The 19,800-nt window shown below is 57.3% G+C and overlaps 1 protein-coding gene across 1 annotated transcript in view; it reads left to right on the top strand.

The window, feature by feature from the left end:
• The first annotated feature begins 9,448 nt into the window (after positions 1–9,448).
• The window catches only part of PHF21B (PHD finger protein 21B), an 89,751-nt gene continuing 79,399 nt past the window's right edge, over positions 9,449–19,800 (top strand). Inside the window, exons 1-2 of the mRNA XM_047866843.1 lie at positions 9,449–9,543; positions 10,418–10,483. Of these exons, the coding sequence (XP_047722799.1) occupies positions 9,490–9,543; positions 10,418–10,483 (120 nt within the window). The 5' untranslated portion in view covers positions 9,449–9,489. The remainder of the gene's footprint in view (positions 9,544–10,417; positions 10,484–19,800) is intronic.

The following is a 19,800-nucleotide window of genomic DNA, read 5'->3' as shown; positions in this document are numbered from 1 at the left end:
GTGGAACCAAGGTCTACATGATGGGCACTCTTTCGTTTGGAATCTGCAGGCTCAGACGTGAAGCAGGGAGGCGGGGGTGGGTGAAACAGGAAGCAAGATGCTGTTCCGTTCTGCTGTTTTGGCATTCGGCTAACTAAAACGGGGAGAGAATAAAAGCGCTTTTTTTTTTTTTTGAAAAGTCCTTGAAAGTTTTCAATGAACTATGGGAAAAAATATGCTGACTGTGTGCATGAATAATTGAACTCGACTTCCTGTGCCTGCAAACACAGGCCACTGAGGAAGAGCAAGCAAGATCTGAGGACAATGGAGCACCAGGGTTGCAGACCGCAGCGTCCCGTTGACCCGAGGGAGACTCTGACGCCCAACCTGCTGGCGGGAAAGGGGCGGGAAATCTAACGAGGGCCTGGCACGGGGGAGGCCTGATGGGAAGCATCGGGCCCAGCCTCAGTGCTCCCCCATGAAAGGAGGCTCAGGACTTTGATCACAGTGGCTCGGAGACAGAGGTGGGACCCCACAAATAAACTCAGGTTTGGCTAAGGAAGGAAGGAAGGAAAGGGGGCGTGTCCGCGCCCTGGGGTTCCACGGCGGGCGGCTTTAAGCAACAGAGGGTCTGGAGTCCGAAATCAGGGTGTTAGCACGGGCTGTCTTCTCTGAAGCCTCCCGGGTGGAATCTGTCCCATGATTCTGGGGCTGTTGGCTGTCCCTTCTGTCCTCTGTGTCTCTCACCACGTGGGATTCTCCTCTCTGGATGTGTCTCTGTCCCATTTGCTCAATCGTGGAACTCCTGGCCCCAGCCTGGCTTCCTACCCACGCAGGGGACAGAATCAAGGCGGAGCTCAAGCAGGGTCTGTCCCAAGAGGCCCCGGGTAGGGCCACCAACCTTTGCATTCAATTACTGCTCTGCTCCTGGACTCAAACGTTACCGGGTTGCAAGTGCTTTTTAAAGAAACCTAAGCTGTTTGAGCTGATGCTGCCCTGTCGTCAGGTGGGCCTGGCACGTTCTGTGAGTCTTGAGAGAGCAGGGCCACCAGGCCCGCTGTTGGGAGATGCCCACTGCCCACACAGGGCACAGCCAAGCGAGTGAGCTCGGCTTGGCCGTGGTGAAGGGGCCACCACGTCTCTCCTGGGCCACATCTGAGCCGTGGTTGTAACCTGTAGGACCCTTTTTAATAATTAATTTTAAAATAATGATAATAATAATGGTAAGGGAGCATCTGGGTGACTCAGTTGGTTGAGCGTCTGACACTTAAAAAAAATTTATTTTAGAGACAGAGAGAGAGTGCCAGAGGGGAAGAGGGGCAGAGGGAGGGAGAGAGAATCTCAAGCAGGCTCCACGCTGATGCGGGGCTCGATCCCATGAACCACGAGATCATGACTGAGCTGAAATCAAGGGTTGGACGCTCAACCGACTCAGCCACCCAGGCGCCCCGAGAGTCTGACTCTTGATTATGGCTCATGTCATGATCCCGGGGTCGTGGGATCGAGCTCCACACCGGGCTCCGCACTGAGCGTGGAACCTGCTTGGGATTCTCTCTTTCCCCCTCTGCCTCTTCCCCTCACCTGTGCTCTCTCTCTCTAAAAAGAAAATATAATAGTAGTGATAACAATAATAGGACACGAGTCACCGGACTGGGGCCCACCCTACCCTAGAATGGCCTCGTCTTAACTTGATCACATCTGCCAAGACCAACCAGGTCACATTCTGGGGTTCTGGGAAGGATGCGAATTTTGTGAGGACGTATTCTAACCCCACGCGGGGAGGCAAAAGACCACAGACCTCACTTCCCCCTGCCTGCCTACCCCTGCACTAGAACTTGGCCCTTTCTGGGTCGCAACACGTCCCCCAGACAAGCCCGCTGAGGGCGGGGCCTCAGCGCCCCAACCTCATCATCTCTCCAACCTCCCCTCTCCCACCCCCCGAGCCCGCTGCAGCCACACAGGCCAGAAACCACACGCTGCCCGGACCCCGGCCTCTCCCTTGCTCTGCCCCCTCGCCTGCCCACCCGTGTCACCTTCACCCAGCCTACCCGGTGGGTCCCACTCCTTCCTCCTGTCGTAGATAGTGTCCTGCTCCAGTCACGGGGGGCGGGGACCACCACCCCTCCATCTGGGACAGCCGATGACCGGCGGGTCCTTGCCGCAAACCTTCACGGCCCGTCTTCTTGGCCTGTGATATCGGGTCCTCCGCCAGGTGGCTGACTCCCAGGTGTGCTCTGGGGTCCAGCTGAGCCCAGGACGCGCCGGCCCGTGTCGCCAAGAGCAAGGCGCTCCATTGACTCATTGTATGTTCCCGCCGGCTCGTAGCGTGCGCTCTGCAACCCACTACTGAACGGGTAGCCCCTACTGTGCAGGAGGAGAAATAGACACTCGGAGCAAAGAGCTGGCTGTACGTCATTCAGCCAGGTCGACAGCCAGGCTTCAGAATCGCCCGACCTCAGCCGGCTGGGCCGGCCCACTCCTGTTACCTCTCAGAAAAGGCAAGTGCAGGGCCCTAGAGGGACACTGTCAGCCCCCAGTGTCAGCCCCCATTGGCAGCGCCCCGAGAGGCCAAGGTCCAGGGCAGATTCAGGTCAGCACATCAGGGACAACTGAGTCACCGTGCTCGTCCCTTGGCGCTCTGGACCAGACCTGCAGCTACCTGCCCCGCGTCGCCCCCCGACGTCCTAGCCATCAGCGTCCCCCTGGGCTGCAGCCCTCCCACACCTGCCTCTCGGCCTGCCCACCCAGCCTGTGGCGGGCAGCCTCACTGCCCACTTGGCCTCGCGGGTCAGACGGGCAGGAACGTTTTGGAGCCTCTTGTCCCCGTGCTCACGTCCACTCAGCCTCCACCCCAGCTCCTCACGACACCTGCCTCTCCCGCCTGTGCCCCCCAAACAGAGCCAGGTCCAGACGGCCCCCACCCCCGCCCCCCGGGTCTGAATTCGGCAGACAGTGATGCAGTCAGAGCACTTAGCCACCTCCCCATCACCTGCCGACTGCCCTAACTGCTTCTAGGAGGCATTGGCTGCGCCTCCATTTCTGGCTTATTGCTAATGCTCTCTGGCTGGGCAGATACTGCCCCGCCCTGCCTCACCCCTCCCAGCCTCCCGCCTTCCTCCTGTGCATCCTGAGGCTTCTACTGTGATCGTCCAGCCTCGGGAGCGGGTGTGAGGAGAATGTCCCCCCCGGGAGCGGCCCTCGATCCGTCAGGGGCAGAGAGTTGGGGGAGAACCACCCCAGGTCTCTCCTCTTGAGTGGGACGACTCACAGGTGAGGTCCACGTGGCCTCCCCGACGGAGCTCCGTGGCCCAGCAAGGTCACGTGCTCCTGAACGCACCCTGCCCGGGCTTCCTTCCTCTCTCCAGGCCGCTTCCTGCTCCCACTGGTGCTTCCTGGGACCACCCGCCAGCTAAACTCCTCTCTCCAGTCCCACTCAGGCCAGCTTCTGGCTTAGATCCAAGTGAAGCCATGGCCTCGATCCTCACTCAGTACACCTGTGCCCAAACCCACCCGCGCACTCGCGTCTCTGCGTCTGGACCCTCAGCGGCATCCACCGACTAGGTGATTTGCAGGTAGCCCGACTGCCTTGAGCCTCAGTTTCCCCATGAAGAGTGGAGGCGACGGCAAAGCCCCCACCTCCTCCCCAGGGTCTAGCAGGGGCAGTGGAATGATGGCGTGTGAAGCCTACCGGTGAGAAAGGGGACTCCCTCCTGGGTGCTTTCCAGCCCCCATACGGCTCACCAGCAGCTATTTTGGGCCCACCCGTGGGATGGTGGACGGGAACCTGTTATCCCATCAGACTAGGAGCCTCTAGAAAGATCCCATCTCGGGGTACCTGGGTGGCTCCGTCGGTTAAGCATCCGGCTTCGGCTCAGGTCATGATCTCGCGGTTCGCGGCTTCGAGCCCCGCATCGGGCTCTGTGCGGACAGCTCAGAGCCGGGAGCCTGCTTCAGATCCTGTGTCTCCCTCTCTCTCTGCCCCTCCCCCACTCACACTCTATCTGTCTCTCTCAAAAATAAACATTAAAAAAAAATCAGTTAAAAAAGAAAGGAAGGAAGAGAGATCCCATCTCCCCATAGCCTCCAGGACGAGGCCCAAAACACAATAGGATCCCCACATGATGCCGTGGAACGAAATCCTATCTTTCCTCCCTCTGTGCCCCATCAATTACTCCCCCAGATGCACTTTGGCTCTGTCCATGGAGAGAAGAACCAGGCTCGGGGGCAGACCATGAAAAATAACTTTCACTATTACTCCGCAGAGAGGTCCCAGGGTCAGAATCGCTGCTTGGCCAGAAGCCTGGAAACAAAAACATCACCCAGCGTGAGAAAGAAAATCAGAGAAGCAATTCCACTCTCGCGGCGTCTCGAGTCTTCCAGGGATAAAGGTGACGGGGAAAGAGGCCTTAGCTCAGTGCGTCCCCGGGGGATTTCACTCCGCCCAATAAAGGGCATCCTACATATGTGTGCAACACGTTGACTCACCCTCAAGAGAGAATTGAACCTCTGACTTGAAATCTATGATGTGGGTGTAGAAGGTACTAATTAGGAAGCTTTTGCTAATAATGGAAGCTTCAGGACAGACACATCTCAGGTGGCTCCAACGCTTGGATCCCGTGAGGCCTCTCACTTGTCTCTGTGGCTGTGCTGGGGCTCCGGGCAGTCAGGGCTGCAGCTGGGAAGTCCCTGTCCTTCCCTGGCCATTTTCTCTCTTTGATGTTCACATCAACCACTTTTTCCAGACGGAACCTGAACCCCCAGAGGTGAAGCCAGGAGCCTATAGTTTCTGACTCCAAGGAGGTCCACGTACGTGGGGGGCCCTGGGTTGTGACTGCATGTGGTGGACCTTGGTTCTCTCCCCTGTAAACGGGCATGATGTTAGCACTTCCCAGGGCTACTACGGGATCGCCCGCAGCGTGTGTATGTATTCAGTCAAGGCCGCCGCGCTCTCGAACGTTCTCCGCAAATGCTAATTCCAGTCTCCTCCCCTGCCCGGCCGCCACCTTGCCAATTCTGACCTTCTCTCTCAGCCCAGTCCACGTCTCTGTTCCCCCTTTTAGGGCTGACGGATGGAGGGACGGAGGTGTTCAGTGGGGCGGGGGCAGAGGAACAGAACTACAGATCCGCGGGACCACACAGGACCCATAGTAGGCGGTGCCATCCTGTGTATGCAGAATTCTGTCTCGGTGGTAGATCTTGTGTTCAGCGCCCTTCTCACCACGAAAGAAACAAGTCCGTCTTTAAAAAGTTTTAAGTCAAAGAGTCCACCGGAAATGGCTGGAAAGAACGGATGAGTTCATGGCCTTGACTATGACGATGGTCTCATGGAGGCACACTTGCCTCGAGCTCAGCATGTTGTCCGCTGAGTATCCAACAGCTTTCTGTTTGTCAGTCATCCCTCAGTGGCTTTTCGGGATTCTGAACTCTGCCTTTGGAAACTGGGCCGTTGCTTGCAGGGGAGGGAAGAAAATGTATTGGGGGATAGAAAACAACTCCCCAAGTGGCTTCTTGACCCCTGACCCCAGGATGGAGAGCCAGCTGGAAGGGGAGGTGGCCAGAGGCGGTGGAGACGTCCTCCTCGGTTTGGGATCAAACCGTCCTGAGTTTGAATCCTGCCCCTCGCCCACACTGGCCAAGGTCTAAGACAACTATTTAGCTTTGCTGGGCTTCCTTTTCTGACAGTGAGCAATTACTTCTGCCTTTTCGGGGCGGCGGGTGGGGGGAGGCAGGGCACAATATTGACGCGCGTGATGATGTGGCAAAGTGGTCCAGTTAGCCTGGGGTAGGCGCAGTGATGGGGGGCTCATCCGTGCTGGCTCCCTGCCTCGTCTTTTCCTGCTACGAACGCCCAGGGAGCCTCAGCCTTGGATCAGACCCTCAGAACCTTCCGCATCCTGTAAAGGGGAGCTCTCCTGCCCTGTGGGCATTCACTCAGTCTCCAGAGCCATTCTGTTCATGTTTGAAGGGATGTGGGATTGCAGGAACAAGCTGGTCTCCAGTCACGTGATCCATAATATGGCGGACTTCTCTCTCGTCTTTACTGACTGAGCCCTAGGTATGTAGTTTAGAAATGCCCTGTGGAACGATATATGTTTTGAGACTTCTCGGAATATCTGTGTTTGAAACCAAAATGTCAAGTTGTAAGGGCGCCCGGCTGGCTCAGTCGCTAGAGCATGTGACTCTTGATCTCGGGGTTGTGGGTTCAAGCCCCCTGTTGGGTGTAGAGATAACTTAAAAATAACATCTTTCAGGGGCACCCGGGTGGCTCGGTCGTCTGAGCTTCCGACTTCAGCTCAGGTCATGATCTCGCAGTTCGTGAGTTCGAGCCCGAAGTCACGAGGCTGTTAAGGGGTGGACCCAAGTCTCAAACCCAGATATTCAAGCTCCAATCCAGGCCAATTCGATCGCAATGCAGGTGAAGAGAAATGTGGATGCTGGGATGGACCGCAGACACGGCTCATTTCTGTGGCTATTATGAATAGTCCACCTTTCCAGAAATGGAATGTATTTCTCTTAGCATTCATCCATTCATTCATTCATTCCCTCCTCACTCACCTTCTCATCCGTTAGGCACCTACTTGGCTCTAGGCACACACTGTGCCTTCCTTCAACATACTTAGACCATGTTCTGCTCACAGGCCAGACTCGCTCTGAGCTGTCAGCACAGAGCCCGACGCGGGGCTCGAACTCACAGACCGTGAGATCATGACCTGAGCTGAAGTCGGATGCTCAACCGACTGAGCCACCCAGGAGCCCCTAAAGAGGATTTTTTTTTAAATTTTTTTTTCAACGTTTATTTATTTTTGGGACAGAGAGAGACAGAGCATGAATGGGGGGGGGCAGAGAGAGAGGGAGACACAGAATCGGAAACAGGCGCTCCTAAAGAGGATTTTTAAAAGGTAGGTTCGAAGGGGAGCGCCTGGGTGGCTCAGTCGGTTAAGCATCAGACTCCTGATTTCGGCTCAGGTCATAATCTTACGATTTGTGAGTTTGAGCCCTTGATCCGGCTCTGCGCGGACAATGTGGGGCCTGCATGGGATTCTGTCTGTCCCTCTCTCTCTGCTCCTCTCTTGCTCTCTCTAAAACTAAATTAACTATTAAAAAAATTTTTTTAAGGTAGGTTATGAGGGAAAGGGCATCCCACATGTGTGGGGGGGGTGCAGCATGGGCAAGGGGAGGGCGGTCCGGGGTGCAGGACGTCGTCAGGGAAAAGCGTGTCCACAGCGGCAGCACAGAACTCTGCACATTTACTGACAAGAACTTCAGCTTTGGTTTTCTGCACGTAACCAACGCCCTCGTCGTCAGAGAGCACCCCAACCCTGCGCCTTGGTTGCTGGCTCAGGACTTAGGCAGCTACGGAAACAGCAGAGGGCCAAGCAGATGATAATTGCTGTGCCCCGAATTAATTACCAGAAACTTGCAGACAGCCCTTCGAAGTCTCCGCAGCAGAGAGCACCCTCCTCTAGCCAGCATCTGCCTGAGCGCGCGGGTCACGGACAACCTGAGAGTCCTCTCTGGTGATTTAATTACATACACGGCCAATGAAATTATTATGAATTTTTAACCAAAAAGCCAGTGACATTTACAGAGATTACAGTAGGAATGCTCTCACGTGCCGTCTCTCCCTGGCTCTCTGAACACCGGTCCCCTGGGCAGCCCACTTCACTGGGCTGATGCGCAGCCCAGCAAAAGCACTAGGGAGAGAGGATGCCATCCTGAGCTGGGCCGAACCCACAGTGGAAGCAGCGAGAGCCTCTTCAGGGTAGCCGGAGTCAGCCCTTTTGTTTTGCATTGGGTGAACGGTGCCTCCCTGATTGGTGCTACACCAAATGGGTCATGACCACTTAGAACGTGTGAATTAACCAGCGATCCGTCACTGAGGTCTTCCTAAAGGCTGGCTGCTGGGGTCAGAGAAGAGAGGCCCCTGGTGTCTGAGGGCCCAAGGGACAAATGCGTAAGTCACGTGTGGCAAAAGCCCTAATGGAGAGGCCAGAGCAACACTGGGGTCCTGACCTGAAAAAAAAAAAAATTCTGGCAACTTCTGACAGTAGACGAGCTCGTGGCCCGTTGGCATATGTTGAAAGGGCCATTTGTTGATCGTGTGTGCCTGGGTATTTTTTGTGCCGTGCAGGAACAGGAAGTTACGATGATTTACCAGCTTAAGCCTTTACTTCGAAAGACAATTGCCATTTCTCCCCAGCATTTTTCAAACATACCAGGATGCTACCAACAGGGCACAAAGCGCTCCGACGTTAATTGATGAGGGTTGGTAACTCGACCATGGTAATATCGACTCCGAGACGTTAACCGCCTGGCCGTGGGCTGGGAGTTTTGGAATACGACCTCGGCAGCTGTACTTATAACTGTTTTATGTGACATTGACCAGGCGTGTTTACGATTTTTAACAACAGCCTTAAAAAGTCCAGTGACATCTGTTGAGAGTTTAATCGTGAGTGTAAAAAAAAAAAAAAAAAAAAAAAAATCATTAAAGGCACAGTCAAGAGATCAATGTCCTTACTGTTTAAACAACACGGTGGCCATCAGGCGGTGGGGGAATCTGGCGACAGGACTAATTGACTCTCCCAAGTAGAAGCGTCAGTATGCAGGGGGACAGGAGGGGACGGCAGACAATTTAAATAAAGTAGGAGACGGAGGCTGACGGAGGCAGGGAAGAGGGAGCGCGGGGAAAGCGGGAGCACCGAGAGCCAGAGGAAAAAAGAAATGAAAAACAAAAAAGAAAAAATGGACATTCTTCTTCCCCCCCACCGGAGAGTATCTACAAGCCCGGCCCTGGGCCGGGCGGCCCGGGGTCCTCACGTCTGGCTGCGCGCGCGGGCGGAGAGGGGGAGGGGCGTCCGGCCCGAACGGTCCCGGGGCCGGCGGCCCCAAGCCGCGGGCCGGCGAGTTTGCGCCCCTCGGCGCCGCCACTTTTGTTCTCCGCTCGGGGTGCGGGGCCGCGGCGGGGCCGCAGTGCGCACGCGCGGGCGGGGCGGGGGCGGGGCGGGGCGGGCGGCGGGCTCCGGCACCGCCCCCCGCCGCCCCGGCCCGCTCCATCCGGGCACTGCCGAATTAGCATCGCGCCGAGGCACAACTTTGCCGAGGCCCAGCGAGATCCAGGCGCGCGCCGGAGGAAATATAGTCCCTGCCGGCCGGCGGCGGCGGGGCGGGCGCGCGCGGGGCTGCGCGGGGCTGCGCGGGGCGCCCGGCGCCTGGGGGCCATGCGCCGGCCAGCGCGGGCGGCCCGGGGACCCGGCGCAACTTGCCGGGCAGCCTGAGGAGTTGGAGCGGCCGCGGGCTCGGCGCCGCGGCGCCCGGCCGCCTTTCTTCCCCCCTCGCCAGACCCCCCCCTCCCTCCCGTTCGGCCTTGGGGGAGGGGGCTCGTGTCCCCCCCCTCCCCCCCCGGTCCCCGGAGGCCCGGTCCGCCCCCGCCCGCTCCCGCCCCCGCGGAGTCGCGCAACTTCCCGGGAGCCGGGGCCAAAGTGAGCGCAAAGTGCTGCCCAACTTGCCGGGATGGAGCTGCAGAGCCGGCCCGAGGCGCTCGCCGTGGAACTCGCGCGCCACCAGGTAGGCGGCCGGGGCCCCGGGCCGGGAGTGCGGGGCTTCAGGGACCCGAGCCCGGCGTCTTCTCCCGCGTCGCAGGGTCTGCGCGGCCGGAGGTACGCGGAAAGGGCTCCTCCTCAAGCCTGCTCCCGGGTGGGGGACTTGGTACCTGCACGGCCCCCGCCGACCCCCGGGCTCCTCCTCCTCCCTTCGTCTCCTGCAGTCTTGCACACTTTGGGGGCGGGGGGGGGGCTGGAGCCCGTGGGACCTGAGCCCCGCGTCTTCTTTCCCCGCGCGGGGTCTGCAGGACGCAGGGGGCCAGGAGGGGGCCCCTTCGTGAGCCTGCCCCGGGCTGTTTGTGTGAGAGTGCGGGCCGGCCCCCGCCCGACCCCCGCTCGCGTGCAACCCCGCACAGTTTGCAAAAGTAGTTTTGGCGATTGTTGCTCGGGCTGGCGGCGGCGTGGCGGCCGGAGCCCGAGCGGTATTGCGGCGTGCGCGTGTGTGTGTTGGGGAGATTAGGACGCGACTTGAATATTTATGAGCTTTGCTCGACACGGACTCGCCGTGTTTACTTGGCTCTTTGTTCCTCCCCCCTCCCCCGGCACACACTCACACTCACTCGCACACGCACCCCTGCCTGCAAACTTGCACGGCTCGGGGCGCGCCGCCGGGTGGCCGCGGCCCCCGCCCCGCCCCGCGAGCTGCCCCGATGAGGCGGCAGCCACAGGTAAGCGGCCCCGCGCGGCACTGCCCGGCCGCCGCGCGTGCGGGACGCGCGGCCCGGGGAACTTGGGGCGCGCTTTGCACGGCCGGGCGGGGGTTGCGGCCCGCGGGGCCCCGGGGCGCACTCGGCCCCCCGGGGCGGCCGGCCTGAGCCCGCTCCTCCGTGTTTCCGCAGAACGGCGACCTCAAGAAGCAGCTCCACGAAAGGCAGCCGCGGATCGCCGCGCTCAGCGACAAACAAGTAAGCGAGCTGGAGGCTGCGCCCCCCAACTCCGCCCGAGGTGGGGAGGAGGGGTCGCCCGGCACTTTGGCAGCCCCCTAAAAAAGTGCCGGCCTCGGCGCCGCACGCTCAGACTCCCAGAGGAGTCTGTCTGCAGCCCTCAAAGTTACCCGCCCCCCCCCCTTTTCTGGAAAGAAAGAGCCGGGTTCCTGGAGGCCGAGGGGGGCGAGCCAGCCAGGCTCCGGCAGTGGCCGAAAGAGACGAGCTGCACTCAAAAGGCGGCGAGCAGCCCGGCGTCCATTTTGAGTTGGTGGACATGTTTTTGGAATGTGGCAGTTTCTCCCGGCTCGGTGTCCCCCACCCCACGCCAGTGCGAGGGTAGGGGTGGCGGGGGGCCGTATTCGGGACCTGGACGCCAAACTACTTGGAAGCAGCTTCTGGATTCCATTGCGAACCTTATTTAAAGAACCTTCCTCCGGGCTCCCCCCCCCCCCCCCCCCTTCCTCGCCACTTCTCCAGCATCACTTTTTATTCTTGGAACCTGACGCCAGCTCCCGGGGAACAAAAGAAAGGCGCCCCCAGGACCCCCCAGTTCTGCCTCAACTTTGGTCTCGGGGCTTCAGGTGTAGATTGGGACTCCCGACAGCCGCCTCGCGCCGGGGGGAGGGGCTGGCACGGCCGCCGACCCCCCTCCCGGCCCCTCCGGGGAGGAAAAGTTGTCCATTGTGACTTAGTTGCGCTGAGCTCAGCGCTCGGGGTTTCAGCACCACGAACAGATGCCGCCGCCAGAGCGCGGCCGGCCGCGCGCCCCCGCCCCCTCCCTCCCCTCCCTCCCTCCCTCCCTCCCTCCCCGCCGCCCGCGCCCCTCCCCCTCCGCCCCTCCCCCTGCGCGCCCCGCTCCCCACACTCGCGCTCCCGCCCCTTCCCCCCGCGCCGCCCGGAGCCGAGAACTTTGAGCCGCGCAGCCAATGGCGCTCCCGGGGCTCCGAGGCTGGCGGGGGGCGGGGGCGCCGGCGCCCCTCCCCGCGGCCCCTCCCCTCCGCGGGCCCGCCCCCGCCCCGCCGCGCCCCCTGGCCATCGATCGCGCTTCCTTCGGAATGCCGGCCGCCGCCGTCAGCACCAAACTTGGACAGCGCCGCCCCCGCCCCCGCCCCCGCCGCTGGTGCGGCCCCCTCCGGCCTCCCCCGGCTCAGGGCCGCGGGTCGGATGCCCCCTCCCCGGAGGGGTTTTCGGTGGAGGGAGAGACGTGGACGAGATCGGCCGGGGTGGCGGCGACCGCGGAGCGGGAGAACTCGGAGGCCGGGTGCAAATTTCGAGTCTTTAAAGTTGAAAAGTGGTGGGAGGGGGCGTGCTGAAGAGGAGGGGGCCGGAGGTCGCGCAAAGAAAGATGGCTGTGCCCGCGGGTCCGCGCCCGGTGGGGGGCGCCCGGCTGGACAGGCGGGTTGGGACGAATGCATTAACCCCTTTCTGACGCTGCCGCGGCACCCCCCTTCCAACCTTCCCCTCCCCCCCCCCCCGCCCGGCCGCGCGCCCGCGCGCGCGCCCGCCCGCCCGGCCCGCGTCCCCGTCCAGGCGTGGAAGCTTCCATTCCCGCCGGAGGGGGGTCCGGCGCGCGGCCCCGGCGAAGTCGGGGAGTTCGCGGGGGGAGGGGACCCGGGCCCCGGCATTACCATTTTGATTGCTTTTGATGCCATTTTGGGAGGGGGAGGGGGAGGGGTTGGAAGACCCTTCGCTGAGCACAAAGATGTTTAATCACTGTGTAGAATCAAATCAGATACTTTATTTGTATTTTATTGTTTGAAATCCGCCACCAAATCGGGTGCAGTGTGATAGCTGAGGGTTCCTAAGCCCTGTTTTCAGTGGGTAAAACGGCAAGTTGTTGACTCTTATGCTCGGAGTGAACGATTTAAGAGAGAGCGAGAGGGAGGGAGGGAGAATCCAGGAATCCAGCGGCTTCATCGCAACAATGTCTTTATGTGTGCTTCTACATGGCAATAGTTTTACTATTTGGAGTGGCTTTTCAGAGCTTAGGTCTGATCGTTTCTTCTGTATTGTAGCAACTATGCCAGGGCTGTTTAAAATTTTATGTTGATAGTAAATGAGTAGCTATTTATTATCCGTCATGCCAGAATTTAGATGAGGCTGAGCGAAACATTGGAAAATTCTGTTTGGAGGCTCCATGCATCTCAGGGGAAGGAACTGTCCTACTCCCGGCTGCCTTTGCCTTTAAATTTGAACTCCGGGAAGGAAAGATGCTTGCGAATGGAATGGACCTCCATCTTTTTTGTGTCTGTGAGTGTGTGTCCAAAAAGAAAGAAAACAAGGAAAACTTTTGTTCTCTGGCCTTTTAAAAATGTTTCTCTTTTAAATGACTAAATATACCATCTGGTAAGCAGCCAGCGTTGGGCCTGGCCATCGGAACTTGTGTTTGGAACTGTCGGTTGTTTTTCCTTTTCCCTTTGTGGCATTTTATATAACAAGGGCTCATAAAAGAGGGAGGGGAGGGGGCCGAGGCCGTGGTGCAGCATGCTAATAAAGCTGCCTGGTCTCTCCCAGGCTCCGAGGTGAAATCTTTCAGAAGTCACCTATGAAATGAGTTGGGTAGACTTAACATTTACTCTCTCTCTCTCTCTCCTTGGGAGAGTTTGGTGGTGATTGGCAGCTTGGTGGGGGGTGGGGGGATGGTCCAGGAACAAGCTCTTGGAGGTGATTCCGGGCTGCACCCAGGGTCTTAAAGGGGGGCAGTGGGGCTCTGCCTGGGAGTGGCTGAAATGTGGGAGCAGGCATGAAAAAGCCAGTATTTTTAGAGTTTGTTTTTAACTCAACATGAAACTAAAGGTAGGGCTCATTTGTAGATTGGCTGGGGAAGAAACTCACCGTTTCCACCTCCGGAGATGTGTTTTCGTGCCGCTCCCTCTTGGAATGTGGGATGTAAAGGTTAAGTTTCAATTAAAAGTGCGTACGTGGATGATGAACTGGATGGAAAAGAGAACGGATGACCCCATTATCCACATCTGTTAGAAATACAATAGCAGCTGAGTAGCATCTTTGGGTGCCCTGCCATCAATTTCCCATTCATGCCCTTGACACTGGAATTTGTTCAGTTACGTCTAGAAACACAGACAAGTGTTTCAAGATGTTCATGGAGGACTCCTGGAAGTAAATAGGTTAGTTGTCGGTCGGAAGCAGAGATACGAGTCCCGTATAACTGTTGAGTGCGTCTCCCACCATTGATGGACCAGGGGATAAACAGGAAACCAGTGTCTGTGTGAAAACGGAGTTCATAGTTTTTTCTTTAAAAAAAAAAAAAAAAAGGAGGTGTGGGAGTTGGTCAGAGTGGAGTTTTGGGCCAGGCCGCATTCCCAGGTGTGGCCGCGCCTGGCAGCTGGGTTTTTTGATTTCAGTGGAGGAGGGACCCTTCGTCTTTAACGAGATAAGATGTTTGAAGACTCTATTAGTTGCTCGGACGGTTTTACGCCATGAATCTGCGGCACACGCAGAGAGGCAGTAACATTTTTATCTAAATTGTCAAGCAACAAGCACTTCCGTGTAAATAACAGACCCGTCATAAATACTGGGTGTCTTTGCTTTCTTGCTTTCTTTCTTTCTTTCTTTCTTTCTTTCTTTCTTTCTTTCTTTCCTTCCTTCCTTCCTTCCCCCTTCCCTCCTTGAAGTTCTCAGCACATTTAGATGCCACGTATCACGGGCATCTCTAGACCTGAACTTTCATGAAGTTCAGCTTCACCACGGAGCGAGAAGAGCCTCCTGTGTTGACTGTAGTCCACGCCGGCGTGGCTTCGCGAGAGAGACCCCGGAGGTGAACTTGGGGCCTTTCCTGCTGCTCGATCCATCGATTTGATGGACTCTGGATTCCGAGGGGCTGTCCTTAAGTGCAGCAATAAAAATATGTCTTCTTGAAAGGTATTATGTATGTGGCGTGCACCCGGGCGCTGAATCACGTCTTCACCGTGATTCACTAGCCGCGTTGGACAGCAGAGGAATTCTGCCTTGAAAGTATCCGCTGAACAGAACTGCAGGCTGGCTACAGTCTTTTGGTAAAAGGGTGTTGTTCCGTTTTCCAAGCTTTCCTTCCAGTCTGCCCCTCTCCAGGGGGGTCAATTTCCATCTTCCTGACTTAGCGTCGAAGATGTCATGCTTCAAATAGTATCATTACTTTCTAAAGAGAGAAGCGTCGCGGAGCTCCGCACTCCGTCCCCCGCGGGGAAGAACGTGGCCTCGGGTGGCAGGACCCAGCCCTGGTTTCGCCCGCTATCACGCTTCTTAGCCCGCAGCATCCCGAACCTACCCGCGCCCCCGCCCCCCTCACCTGAGCCCTGCTCCCTGAGGCCCCTCTTCCCCTCCCCCGACTCCCACCATCATCTGTCAGTTGAGGATTGAGGCTGCCACCTCACTGCATCTCCTGTGAAAACCAAAAACCCCCAAAGCGGCTTTAGTGAGGTACATGTCACATGTCATACAATTCACCCATTTAAAAAGCACAATTGAATGTTTTTTTGTGTATTCACAGAGATGTGCGACTGTCCCCACCATCAACTTTAGAACATTTTCATCTCAGAAAGAAACCCCTGGGCTCTCGCTCCCCACCCCCACCCAGCCCTAGGCAACTGCTGATCTACCTTCTGTCTTTCTGGGGTTGCTTCCCTGTGAATGGGATCGTACGACTGGCTTCTCTCACTGGACATAACGTTTCAAGGCTCATCCGAGTCGTGGGAGATGTTGGTGCTTCGTTCCTTTGTGCGTCTGAACGATACTCTGTTGTACAGATAGACCATATTTTGCCCGTCCGCTCACGGGTTGACGGACGTTTGGGTTGTGTCCTCCTCTTGGCCATGTGAATAACATATCGCGTCTCCTCTTGCCCCCTCTGGTATGTTCTGCTGGGCTCTGGTCAGGGCGGTCTCCATCCCACTCCTGCACGTGGCGATGCAGTCTCCGTGGTTGCTTTCCGGCGGCTTCTCTGGCACGTCGAGCAGTTTCCCGCCTTTACACGGTGTTGGCCGGCGTCTGTCTCGATCTTTTCACGTCTGCTTCTGTGCTGGACTGTAAACTCCGTGCAGGGGGGTGGCGCGGCCTGCTCTCCCTCTTCCCCTGCACCTTGTAGGGACTGAACGCGCTCAGTTGAGTGAGTGGATGACGTTGTAACAGGACAGGCATGAGGATTAGTGGAGTCCCCTAGTGGGGAGTCCCTAGCCTGTCATAGGCGTGCAGCAAATGGTAGGTTATCCTGTGTCTGAAGTGAGTGGACTCAGCACTGATTAAGACCCCCTTGGAAACCTCACAAAAGAGTAAGGCGTAGATAACCACGTTTCGAGAAGATCCCAGCAAAGTTCTGGGAAAGTCATGCTGTCTGGCCTGGAGGTGGAGGACAGCTTCCTGGAGAGGAGGTTGGGGGACAGGTAGGTCCTTGAGGACGCCTAGAGGTGTGGACAGGAGATGCTGGTGTGAGCCCGCTAAGGGATAATGGCCTAAAGAAACTTGCAGGTGCTGTGACCCTTCTGGCAGTAAAGCCTTGAGCAAGAGAGAGACATCACAGAAGGTGAGCTGGGGCCAGAGCAAGGAGGGCATCACTTGCTTGGAGGAAGGGCCTGGATCTTACACCTTAGGCTCGGAAATAGCCAAGGGCTGTTAGTGCATAGGTCAGGAAGGTGCAGGAATGGTGCTGAGGGCAGGTGGGAAGGGAGGAGAGAGAAGGACGCCTGAGCTCCCTCGTTGCTTGGCCGGGCCGGGCCACGTGAGTTCTTCAGATGTTTGTCACCTCCACGGGGAGGCCCTTGCATGGACGCTGGGTCCCGTGTACGACATGGGACAGGAGGCTGGGAGGCCGTTGGCCACGTAGACTTGATGACCGGCACCTAACAGGCTGTGGGGGCAGGGGGCCACTGGGTGATCCTCTCCCTCCTGCCTTCCCCAGAGCTTCTTCGAGCTGAGAAATTAATGGGGGGAGGGGAGTGCTTCTGGAAACTTCTAGAAGGTGTCTCGGTTAGCAGTTCTGTTCAGCTGGTTTAAGAAAAAGTGTATGTAGGGGTGCCCGGGTGGCTCAGTCAGTTAAGCGTCTGACTTCAGCTGGGGTCACGATCTCACGGTTTGTGAGTTCAAGCCCCACCTCAGGCTCTGTGCTGACAGCTCAGAGCCTGGAGCCTGCTTCGGATCCTGTGTCTCCCTCTCTCTCTACCCTACCCCACTCACACTCTTTATCTCTCCCTCTCTTCTCTCCTGCTCGTGCTCTCTTTCTCTCTCTAAAAAAAAAAAATTTTTTTTAAATGCACGTGTATATACGTATACGTATACACTTATCTGTCAGGTACATCTGTGTTAGTGATTTCATTTTGACAACGTAACAAGTAGGTAATAAGCGTGTCACCACGTACCAATAAATATATGCAAAGTCTATGTAACATGTGTATAAAAATCAGTTACTAACTTTCCAGGATTTCCTAATGAAAATGAGAGGATTTGTTTTTTGTTTGTTTTTTTAATGTTTGTTTATTATTAAGAGACAGAGACAGAGAGTGAGTGGGGGAGGGGCAGAGAGAGAGGGAGACCCAGAATCCAAAGCAGGTTCCAGGCTCCAAGCTGACTGTCAGCACAGGGCCTGTCGTGGGGCTTGAACTCACGAACCGCGAGATCGTGACCTGAGCCGAAGTCGGATGCTCAACCGACTGAGCCACCCAGGCGCTCCTAAGGATTTGTTTTGGAAGTAAGAAAATAATTATCATTCTCCAGAAGTAAAATCTTAACCGAGGAAGGTGGTGATTGACGTTCTTTTTTGTTATTTCTGTAACATTGAGGAGATAAAGAAGAATTCTGCTTGTAAAAAAGTTTTTACTGCAAAAGCAGCATGTGCTTGTGAGGAGGAAGGTTTGCAGTACGGATCTGAGTCCTAAAACACGAGTCCCCTTCCTTCCACCCCACCCCCCACCCTTGCTTGGGGATGAGAGCAGGGCTGTGTTTGTAGGGCACGTTCTGTGCACACACAAATGTATACAACACAGATAAACACGCTTAGTGCACGGGCTGGGCACATACCTTGCCTAAACTTGCTTTTTACGCTTGACCTTGTAGTGCAGCCCTCTCTCTTGGGAATAACTCGGTTTAATTATTCCGTAAACACTTAATGAGCATCCACCAAGTACCGGGGATATGGAGGTGATGGTGGGTAGTGTGCCGTGAGCAACGGGGGCGTCTCATTTTGTAAGGCTTTATGCTGACAAAATGCTGTCACCCATCTTTGGCTGCACACGTTTTCACATACAGTTGGGGCGACAGGTGCCTCCACAGCTCCCTATCCCGTGGAGCCCGGTGAGGTGTCTGCGTGAGATGTTTAACCACCAGGCTCACTCGGGCAGCAGACGGGATGGTGTGCTCTGATGGGGTGCTTGGGGACCGCGCCGAGGAGGTGACGTGTCCACCTGTAGAGAAGCCTAGAGACAGATTGCGCACACGATCCCTTGGCCGTCAGCAGCGGCGATCAGTTCTGTCACCTCTTTCGTGCTGTCTTTTTATTTGATTGTCGGGATGATCTCATGACTTGGGTCAGGCCGGGCAGGTACACGCTTCCTGCCAGACAGGTCAGAGAAGGGCAGCTTCCCAAGGTCACCCAGCTTGGGACCACTGAGAGGGTGCCCTCTGTTTCAGCCACTGCCTCGTCCCCAACTGGCCCCCTGCATTCCAGAGCATAGCATGATGCAGCCAGAAGAGCAGAGGCCCTAAAGTCACACGCCAGCGTTCATATCCCAGCTTTCCGCATCAGGCTGGGCAAGCTCGGGCAAATGGGGTTCATGTCCCAGCTCCCCGCATCTGGCTGAGTAGCCTTCGACGAGTCGTGTTGCTTCCTTGGGCTCTGTTTCCCGTCCGTAAGGGATGTAAAAGTGCGCGTCAGCCGGGAAGGGGAAGCGAAGGGGTTGATTGGAGCGAATTGTGGTCGCTCTCCCCGTGGCCACAGAAGACACCTGCCGATCCCTGTCCTGCACCTGTGGAACCTGCCACCTTTGCATTTCCACTTGCCTCCTGCTCACGGTTGGGGGAATTTCCTTTTTCCAAGTGTGGGCGTCCCGTTGCTCGGTGGCCCCGGGTGAGCTTGACGTTGGCTGTGCCGTCTTCTCCAGCCGGTGCAAGGTTCGCTTTGGTACTTAGCCTCTTACAACACCTGCCGACGGAACTGCACAATTGATTTCCATTAGCTTTGAATTTTTTCAGTGAGACGACTCTGATAACTTTGGTAATCCCACGATGCCTCATTAGAGCTGCTGGCTATGATGATTAGCCCCGTGATTTCGCAAGTTTTTCCTCCAATACCTTTGTCTGTCCAGGAGCCGAGTGACCGGCTCGCTGCTCTGTTCGCGTCCCTCGTACGAGCCAAAGCTAAGCGTGCCGCTGCCTGGTCCGCCCGCCGGAGCTCGCCGCTGGGTCTGAGGACGCGCCTTCCTTCTCCAGCAGAGCAGCGTCTTGGCACGCTTTGGTGACACACGGGGGACTCGAGGAGGGCCCTTTGGGGGTATCTGTTGGCTCGGCCTCCGAGGCCCTCACCCCAGACCCGGGGGGACTTCGGGGGAAGAGGAGGGTGTCTGCAGTCAGTATGGCTACGCTGTTTGCAAAGTGCGCTGTTTAAGGAGTTAGGACCCTGGATTTGGTTTCCCTCCCAGAAGAGGGCTGCTGAGAAGGCTTTTAACTTTTGTCTCTGAGAGGCACGTAACAAAGAGCTTAAAGCACAGGCTTTAGAGCAGGACAGACGGGGTTATAGACCCAACGCCACCCTTCTGTGGCTGTTCCACACTCAGTGGCCATAAAATGGGTATGACAGTGCACTGCGAACCAGGTGGCAGAGGGCTGGCACGCGGTAAGAGCTAAGGAGATGACCCGAGAGAGGCGCTGGGAGGGTTCAGCCAAGACGACGCGGTAAGCGCCCCCCCCCTCCCCCCGGCAGGTCCTCAGCAGGTGGAACCTGGAGGTCGTCCGATTCCGTGCTGAGTCCCGGCCTCCCTGTCTGATGCTCACTGGAGCCACGCCCCTCCGAGGGTTCCTTGGACCCGTCCACCGTTCACAGAGCCCTTGGGGAAGGCCTGCTCTGAATTGCATCGTCGTGCTCAGGACCGGCTGAAGCCCAGAGAGGTTGACCGGCTTGTTGACTTGACGCATGTCAGGTGACGAGCGGAGGGGCTGCAGTCCGGTTCCGGGCCTTGTGGTCCTCGCCGCGTCGGAGGAGGAGCGTGGGGGGGGGGGGGGGCGGAGAGGACACACGTCGGGCCACGAGTTAGAAAAGCGGCCAGGGCATGCGTTCGGACGCAAGTAAGTGGCGTTCGCGCCTCAGACGAGCGCGG

This window comes from Prionailurus viverrinus, chromosome B4 (genome assembly GCF_022837055.1).
Source record: "Prionailurus viverrinus isolate Anna chromosome B4, UM_Priviv_1.0, whole genome shotgun sequence".
NCBI lineage: Eukaryota > Metazoa > Chordata > Mammalia > Carnivora > Felidae > Prionailurus > Prionailurus viverrinus.
The sequence above is the reverse complement of the archived record's forward strand: the minus strand, read 5'-3'. Positions and strand labels throughout refer to the sequence as shown.